The sequence below is a fragment of the Salmo salar genome, chromosome ssa17 (genome assembly GCF_905237065.1).
Source record: "Salmo salar chromosome ssa17, Ssal_v3.1, whole genome shotgun sequence".
NCBI lineage: Eukaryota > Metazoa > Chordata > Actinopteri > Salmoniformes > Salmonidae > Salmo > Salmo salar.
In genome coordinates this window covers 26,372,582-26,382,103 of record NC_059458.1, presented here as the reverse complement: position 1 = coordinate 26,382,103, position 9,522 = coordinate 26,372,582, and the positions used below count along the sequence as shown (strand labels likewise).

The 9,522-nt window shown below is 43.4% G+C and overlaps 1 protein-coding gene across 2 annotated transcripts; it reads left to right on the top strand.

Annotated features, from left to right (window-relative positions):
- Positions 1-710: 710 nt before the first annotated feature.
- LOC106592393 (ubiquitin-protein ligase E3A) lies at positions 711-8,299 on the top strand. 2 transcript variants are annotated; one of them, XM_014183730.2, is made up of 12 exons: positions 711-1,025; positions 1,802-1,846; positions 2,397-2,635; positions 2,809-3,488; positions 3,608-4,174; positions 4,347-4,491; positions 4,678-4,883; positions 5,123-5,287; positions 5,465-5,620; positions 5,714-5,787; positions 6,002-6,145; positions 6,388-8,299. In XM_014183730.2, exons 1-12 carry the CDS (start codon positions 958-960, stop codon positions 6,506-6,508), a joined length of 2,610 nt encoding a protein of 869 aa, XP_014039205.1. In that variant the 5' UTR covers positions 711-957; the 3' UTR covers positions 6,509-8,299. The 2 variants fall into 2 exon arrangements, with proteins under 2 accessions (XP_014039205.1, XP_045555186.1); XM_045699230.1 differs by lacking the exon at positions 711-1,025 and adding an exon at positions 1,061-1,457.
- The last annotated feature ends 1,223 nt before the right edge of the window (positions 8,300-9,522 follow it).

The following is a 9,522-nucleotide window of genomic DNA, read 5'->3' as shown; positions in this document are numbered from 1 at the left end:
TGATAATATTTAGTGTGATTTCTGTAAAAGTGATTATCAACATCTTCAATTGCATGTAATTTAGGCCTAGTTTAAAAAGTAAAGATCATTTACAGTGGTAATGTATGGAATTATGCCTGGCTGTATCAATGTAACAATAATATGGAAATAATAAAGAAGAAACAGGATCTGTGGAAGGGCACGAGTCTCAACATCACTGGTTATACCCTAGAGTCTATGCGTTAATCTAAGTAACAAAAATTATATATATTTCATGAGCTTTCTTATCTATTATATATAGGACAGACACTTCAAAACCTTATTTCTTATGATTTCTTTTTTTACTGTCTTTTTTTGTGCCATTTATGAATGTGTTATTCAATGCGTTTCTATAGGCTATAGTAATAAAGGCCAAATTCTATATTTTATCAAATAATTAAACAAAAATATGATATACCTAAAGGGGTCCCCCCCCCCTCCAGCTTAGACGTTTAAGAATGAAAATGTTAGTACATGTATCCCACTTCTGACACCGGTGCAGTAATTCGTGGCGGAACCCGGGTTGCCTGACTCAAGGAACACTTGATAGCCACAATTTTAATAGGGACAGCTATGTATTTTGGAGGCGTTTGTAACATGCATACAAAGGCTGCACTATTTTTGCAGTAGCTCAATGACTGAACTGAGCTCGAAAGTGAGGGAAAAGGCTTTTGAACAAAACATTCCGACCGCAACATTGCATTCTGGGACGTGTCCCTTGCTCGGGTTGTTGAAGTCAAGATGGCTGTAAACACCAAACAGAGACTAGAGCATGAAATAGGCCTTAAATGAAGTTCCTTATTCAATAAAATCGCCCATCACCGTCAAGAGCCTTTAGCAGTAACATAACGTTTTGTTGAAAATTTATCCAACCTGTGGAGAAAGTGTTCATTCATACAGTTACACAGGATCACGAGCAACTGCGGGAGAAAGTCTCGTATGAATTCCGACGAGAGGGACTGTGAGCTACCACAGGCCGAGACATCCCCTGCAGGAGGATACGACAGGTCGGCATGGAGATAAATAGAGTGTCGTGGTTTGGAGAAGGATGCATGTTTTTGTATCTTAGCAATACAATGTTTCCCAACTTCTGGTTTCTGGCTAGCTAGCTATGTAACTGACATGTAAAATGAAGTAAACGTGCAACATTCCTGCAGATTTTCAGTTATGTAGGTCGCTAGTTAACGTAGCCCTCTAGCTAGGCTAGGCCTGAAAAGTGAATTTAGCAACCGCTAGTTGGCTAGCTAGTAATGCTACTTAGTTAGTTATTAACGTAACTGTTAGGTAGTTAGTTCGTTTGCTGTTCTGATTTCACGTTAACGTACAGTTACGACGATGTATTGCTGAATTGTAACTATGTTACCTAAAACATTAACTAGTTAGCTCACTGTTGTATTATCGGCTGTCTTATCACCTGGACGACTTTGCCTAGCTACTTAGTAAGCAAGCTGCACGGTCACCACTCTGTCTGCGTTAGCTAGCTAGTCAACGTTAGCTACTTGTGTCGGTCTTAGAATATTTATATTCGCTGTTCCTATAGCCATTTCATCATCAGTCAGAAATGTTTACATTAACCTAAGATTAACTAGCGTTCACTTACTGATAGTTGTTGTGGCGGCTATCTTAACTAGCTAGCTAACACTATAGTAGTAAAATTCGTTTCACTCACTAGACGAGTTAGTTAATTTCTCTGCTATAGCTAGCTGTAGTAGGTAGGCTAGATGGTTCTGTCAACAGATTTAGCTACATATTCCTGACCTATGCTCTTGATGTGTTTGTTTAGAATACAAGAGGAGTCTCACATAGAAAACACTGAAGCAAGCCGAATGTAAGTTTATTTTAAGTTGTCAGTCATGTCATTCTGTGATTAACATACAGTAGCTAGCTACAGTACAGTAGCTAGCTACAGTACAGTAAGTTAATTTAGTCACCTACCTCAGAACATGTTAATTAACTATCTATGGAATGCTAATATTTAATATCTCCCTCCTTTCACTAACCAATGAATGTACACAGTCATTCTATCAAATTGTCACCATCCATGCACCTTCATATTAATAATTTTCCTCTTTGGCTTCCACACACCATCCCTCCTGCATGGTCTGCTGACAAGAGCAGGCACACAGTGGATGCTGAGTCCACAAGTTCCCAATGAAAATTTACTTTTTCGTTCTTAAATGTTTATGGGCTTATCTCATTTCCAATGTAGACCACATTGATATTTATAAATGACATTAAGTTCCCTTTGTTTTTCGTTTTTTTTAATGTTTACCACTTTGGATGTTGATAAGACTGATTTCAGTGCTGTTTTGATTGAGACTTGCAGCCATGAGTTTCATAACTCTCCATGCTTCCAATCTGAACGGCCTCCAATTCAGGAAGCGAGCAGCCGCCAAGCATCTAATAGAGCGCTACTACCACCAGTTAACGGAGGGCTGTGGAAATGACTCCTGCTCGAACGCGTGGTGCTCCTCGTCCCGGGGCTCCCACCGCTTGGACAACAATGCAGCCGCCGTCAAGGCCCTGGAGCTGTACAAGATCAATGCCAAACTGTGTGACCCACACCCCTCCAAGAAAGGCACCACAATGAACCATTGTGTAAGGGACGACTTCAAAGGTGTGTTGGCATAAGTGACTCATTCGTGCATCAATACTTTTCGGAGTGTTTCAATTGTAGTGCAGAATTTCAGAATCAGACTGTCGATCTTAACTGAAACCGTTAACTTTTTAGCCATAACTGGATATTACATATGCTGCATTAATTAACTGTATTACATTGATGTTTTCCAGATGTGAATTACCTAACAGAGGAGAAAGTGTATGAGATCCTACACATGTGTGGAGAGAAGGAGGACTACTCCCCTCTGATCCGGGTCATAGGACGGGTGTTCTCCAGCGCAGAGGGTCTGGTGCAGAGTTTCCGCCGGTCCAAACCACCCACCAAGGAGGAGCTCAAGTCCCTCCAGAGCAAGGACGAGGACAAAGACGAGGACGAGGAGGAAGCGGCCGCCTGCTCCGCTGCTGCTATGGAAGAGGACTCGCCCGGTTCCTCATCCCGGTTAGACGGCGCTGCATCAGGGGACAATGATGTGGGGAAGCTGGGTCCTGACGAGGTGTCTGTGGACATCGACGCGGTCAGGAGGGTCTACCAGAGACTGCTGTCCAACGATAAGATCGAAGCTGCCTTCCTCAACGCACTGGTCTACCTGTCGCCCAACGTGGAATGTGACCTGACGTACCACAACGTCTACTCCCGGGACCCCAACTACCTGAACTTGTTTGTGGTGGTGATGGAGAACAGTAACCTCCACAGCCCAGACTACCTGGAGATCGCCCTGCCCCAGTTCTGCAGGGCCATGAGCAAGCTGCCCCTACCCGCGCTGGCCAAGCTGGCCCGCCTGTGGTCTCACTACAGTGCTGAGCAGATCCACCGCATAATGGAGACCTTCCAGCAGCTCATCACCTACAAGGTAGCTAGATTCTCTTGGTATTTTGTATTTTCTTTTTTTCGGCCTACATAGAGCTATGAGATTCCTCTGTAATGAAAAGCACTATACAAATTAAATGTATTGTTATTTTAATTACAAAGGTGGTCAGCAATGAGTTCAACAGCCGCAACCTGGTGAACGACGACGATGCAGTGGTGGCAGCCACCAAGTGCTTGAAGATCGTCTACTATGCAAATGTCATGGGAGGGGAGGTGGACACGGAGCACAATGAAGAGGAGGACGATGAGCCCATCCCTGAGTCCAGCGAGTTGACGCTGCAGGAGCTGCTGGGCGAGGAGAGGAGAAACAAGAAGGGCCCCCGGGTGGACCCCCTGGAGACTGAGCTTACCATCCGGACGTCCGACAGCCGGCGGCCCCTCATCCCCTTCCAGGAGTTTGTCAACGAGCCCCTGAATGAAGTCCTAGAGATGGACAAGGACTACACGTTCTTTAAAGTGGAGACGGAGAACAAGTTCTCCTTCATGACGTGTCCGTTCATCCTCAACGCCGTGACCAAGAACCTGGGCCTGTACTACGACAACCGCATCCGCATGTACAGCGAGCGACGCATCACTGTACTCTACAGCCTGGTGCAGGGACAGCAGCTCAACCCCTACCTGAGGCTTAAAGTACGCCGAGACCACATCATCGATGATGCCCTCGTCAGGGTAAGTCCAAGGCCCTGTTTAGTTTCTCCCACCCCGAAGTGTGCACTTGTTTCGTCTACTCCCCCTCAAGGATTTAAAAGCATTGGAGTGGTGTTTGTATTGACTGGAGAGTGTCCACTATATTCCACACACTAGTCTTAGATCATTCTTTTAATTCTGTTCTTGCTGTTAGCTTGAGATGATCGCCATGGAGAATCCTGCAGACTTGAAGAAGCAGTTGTATGTGGAGTTTGAAGGAGAGCAAGGTGTAGATGAAGGAGGGGTTTCCAAAGAGTTCTTTCAGCTCGTCGTGGAGGAGATCTTCAACCCAGATATTGGTGAGAAACCAAGTCGTCAGTGGGTCGATACGTTGCTGAACCGTCACTGTGAGACTGGGATTGGATGTGGTTGGTTTGTGTTGTGTTTTATAAAGGTCCTCATCGTTACTGCAGTGGATGTGGTTGGTTTGTGTTGTATATTGTGAAGGTTGATCCTTGTCCTTAACACGGCTTCCTTCTCCTCAGGAATGTTTGCGTACGACGAGCGCACCAAGATGTTCTGGTTCAACCCATCGTCGTTTGAGAACGAGGGTCAGTTCACGCTGATCGGCATCGTCCTTGGCCTGGCCATCTACAACAACTGCATCCTGGACGTTCACTTCCCCATGGTGGTCTACAGAAAGCTCATGGGCAAGAAAGGAACCTTCCGGGACCTCGCAGACTCCAATCCGGTTAGTATTTGAAGTCCTGTTTATTAATAAAATTAGCTTAATGATTTTCATCTCCAGAGTGGTATTTAAACCTTTGTGCTGCGACATGGCTGTAGACTCCTATGGCGTTACATAGCAATTTATTTCAGGGCAATATAGACTTTAACAGCTAAATACCATTGAAATGGTGGTATGTACGAAGGTGTTATTGATAACGTGTTTCTGTCTGCTCTCCCCTGTGTCCTGTTGTCTGTGTGCAGGTTCTGTACCAGAGTCTGAAGGAGTTGTTAGAGTACGAGGGTAGTGTGGAGGAGGACATGATGATCACCTTCCAGATATCCCAGACGGACCTGTTCGGAAACCCCCTCATGTACAATTTAAGGGAAAATGGTGATCAAATTCCAGTCACCAACGAGAACAGAAAAGTGAGTTTCAAGAATTTGTGGAGAAAATGATTTCACTCAAAATCATGCTTTTAGACATTTTAATTATTAGGGTTTTTCTATTTTAGATGTAGCTTATTTGACCAGTGGGGTTGAATAGAGTATGAGGTAGCGTTCCGTTCAGAGAATCATGCCGTTGTTTCATCTTGTGGTCGACAGGAGTTTGTAGCTCAGTATGCAGAGTACATGCTGAATAAGAGCGTTGAGAAGCAGTTCAAAGCCTTCAGAAGAGGTTTTCACATGGTCACTAACGAGTCCCCGCTGAAATATTTATTCCGGCCAGAGGAAATCGAGCTGCTCATCTGTGGAAGCAGGGTAAGCTGTAGAAAAGAGAATTTAGTCGTTTGTATTTATTTTTCAGTGATTTTTAAATATGATTTTAACTCCATAACTCCATATCACACACAGAACCTAGACTTTCAAGCACTTGAAGAAACGACAGAATACGATGGCGGCTACAGCAGAGATTCACGCATCATTAAGTAAGGGATTGCTTTATTTTTGTGTGTGTGTGTGTGTGTGTGTGTGTGTGTGTGGAGGTGATTGACCATTATTTCAAAAGGGACTTGACTGGAGAAAGGACAGTCCAAACATTTTGAAGTTCAACGATTTGATCTGCTGCTGACATCAGGGACAGTGACCCAAAACCCTGAATATGACACTAATATAAAGCCTCGTCTGTACTTGACCCACCAGGGAGTTCTGGGAGACGCTGCACTCGTTTGCTGAGGAGCAGAAGAGGCTGTTCCTGCAGTTCACCACGGGCACAGACAGAGCCCCTGTCGGAGGCCTGGGAAAGCTCAAGATGATCATCGCCAAGAACGGCCCCGACACAGACAGGTGAGGATGTCTTCCTTCTGCAGCCCACAGAGCTCACTCGCATCACTTTGGAAACATGCAACTAGCAAATGTGTTTGCTATAACCATGTACTTTGCATGCATTTGGTTTGAGGGGAAATTGATGAATTGGCTTCAGACTACAGTGGAACTTCAAGGTAATCCCATTTCAAATGAATGGCCTGTTGACCTTAGCAATTGGAATGGACTTTGACCCCTTCCCTCTCCTCTGCCCCTTTCTGCAGGTTACCCACATCTCACACCTGCTTCAACGTGCTGCTGCTCCCAGAGTACGACACCAAGGAGAAGCTGAGAGAGAGACTGCTCAAAGCCATCCTCTATGCCAAAGGGTTTGGCATGCTCTGAGGCCATGGCTGCCACACTGAAAAAGGACTCCTTTTCACAATCTCCCTCCTTCCCCCATATCAGAAAAAAATAACGAAAGATCACCAACCAACACAAAATTGTTTAAGATTCGAGATGAGAAAATCCGAAAATCAACACAATGGTTCATCTAAAGGTAGAGCGCTCTAGTAGTCGAGTTTGTCCGTGCCAGCGTCCCGATCTCTTGGAGCAGCTTCATTGAACTTCATGTGATCAAACGTACGTTTCCTTTCCCACGTTGTGTGAATGTGTTCTGAACGCATCCTTTATCTTATTTGATTATGTACAGAGGATTGTTTTCCCCCTTACTATTTATTTTAAGGTTGAAATCGGTTATTTTGATGCTTGACTGTATTAACACCTTTTTTTGTTGGGAAAGGGGAGGGCTGGGATTATTTAATAATCTGGATTGTGACAATGACAATGTAGAAACCTTTTACCATTTGTGAGACAGAAAAGGCTGCATCCATTCATGCATCGCAGTCCTCATTGCAGTCTGTTACTTTGCGATCGTTCGGTAGCATCGCTGTAGTCAGATGCTGATGTGACGAGGGAAACCGTGAGCTCTTGGAGTGTATATGATGTCCTGCCACCCCCCCACACCTTCCATATTATTTAGCCAATCGAACCAGACTCCGTTTTTTTATGGAAGTGTTTGGAACTTGGGAAGTAATTTCATTCAGACAGCATCTTCAGAAAATGTTTACCTTGACCATCTGTCCTAAATGACACCCTATTCCCTATCTATTGTTCTACTGTTGACTAGGGCCCATTAGGGTGCCATTTGGGACACATGCCATTATTTTCACCATTGGAGCACTGAGAGTAGACTGAAACTTTGTCGGAGCTGTTGTAAGTGCACTTAGACATTTTCAGAATGTTTATTTTTTTTGGCCACAAGTACATGATTGTTCTCAAATATTTTTTTTCTAAAGTCTTCCTGTGTTGCCCTTGTCTAACCGGTATTATATTGTAATCCTCAGTACATTTATATAATCAGAATAGCATTTATTCTGGTTGTCTACACTTCTAGAAGACCAACCCCAAATATGTCCCAGGTTTAGCTAGGGCATCTTCCTTTTAGAATCCAGGCATTTTGTACTAAATGAAATGTCTATAGACATTTGCCAAGTGTTACTTACAAATCTTTGCTCTCCAGTGATCCTCTTCAGCGATCTAGATTTGTCTCCGGGTAGAAAATAACTTACGACAGACCTTTTTTAAATTGTTAATTTTTGATTTGGAAAAGCTAGCTGTGAAAATTCCTTCAGCACAGTAAACAGTTGATTTGTTTCTTTGTCTTTTAGTTTCTGGACAATTCCATAGGGATGTAATCACTGCTTAGGATTGTCAATGGATCCTGAATCCTGATGCCGTCTTTCAGTCTGTCGGGGCGTAAGCAGTCAGTCAGCTCGCAGTAATGCCACTTAACAACGGTGCTCGGCTGCTTGTGAAGAACCTGCCCCAACAAATATATTTCAGATATTGTGGCCTGAGCCTTCCCCTCCATCGCTTCTTTGGGTTTCTGCTGTACCTCGTTTATTTGTATCTCTGTTTTGTACTGCTGAAGTTGCTGCTCGCCTGTACATTTAAAAGGACTCCAGGGCCCAGAGAATGGAACACTTTCACCCTGGTCTTGGAATGGAAGCAGTCAGATTATAGATTGGTTTGAATTAACTGTTACCTTTAAAAAAAAAAACATGTAATTGATAAAAAGGCTTAAAATCAAGTGTTGTGAAAACATGCTAAATAAAAGTGACTGCTTTTTTCCAACTTGTACTTGGTGAAGAGTTAATTTAAACATGCGAACAGATGGATTTGTAAGACTTTTGAACATTGTTTGTATCATTTATGATTCTGAAGTACTTTTCCACTTTTTTACTGTCTCGTGAAGTTAATCAAGACATGTTAATTTATTCAACACCATACATTCAGTCGATTGGCTTAAAAGAGCTGAGTTGTTCAACCTCTGAAAAGAGAGAACATATTACTGAAAGTTCAAATAAATACGTTTGCATTTGATTTTACAGTTTAAGCTTCTTAGTTTTAACAAGTACAGTACACTCTGAGTTTAAGTGAAAATGACTTGGAAATGATAGTAAACCATAATGTCCATTGCAACTGACCTAGACATTTCAAAAGCACACCAGCAGCAAAATTCAACTACCAGTATCTTTTGGATTCAAATACAGACCAATTTTGGATAATTTGTATTTATTACAAAATAAAAACCTTTTGGTATCACTTTAAACCTATCAAACAAGCAGTACAAATAACTAAACTCAGCAAAAAAAGAAATGTCCCTTTTTCAGGACCCTGTCTTTCAAAGAATTTGTAAAGATCCAAATAACTTCACAGATCTTCATTGTAAAAGTTTAAACACTGTTTCCCATGCTTGTTCAATGAACCATAATCAATTAATGAACATGCACCTGTGGAACTGTCTAAGACACTAACAGCTTACACACGGTAGGCAATTAAGGTTATAGTTATGAAAACTTAGAATACCAAAGAGGCCCTTCTACTGACTCTGAAAAACACCAAAAGAAAGATGCCCAGAGTCCCTGCTCATCTGTGTGAACGTGCCTTAGGCATGCTGCAAGGAGGCATGAGGACTGCACATATGGCCAGGGCAATAAATTGCAATGTCCGTACTGTGAGACGCCTAAGACAGCGCTACAGGGCTACAGGACGGACAGCTGATCGTCCTCTCAGTGGCAGAACATGTGTAACAACACCTGCACAGGATCGGTACAACCGAACATCACACTTACGGGACAGGTACAGGATGGCAACAACAACTGCCTGAGTTACACCAGGAATGCACAATCGCTCCATCAGTGCTCAGACTGTCTGCAATAGGCTGGATGAGGGCTTGTAGACCTGTTGTAAGGCAGGTCCTCACCAGACATCACCGGCAACAACGTCGCCTATGGGCACAAACCCACCGTCACTGGACCGGACAGGACTGGCAAAAAGTGCACTTCACTGACGAG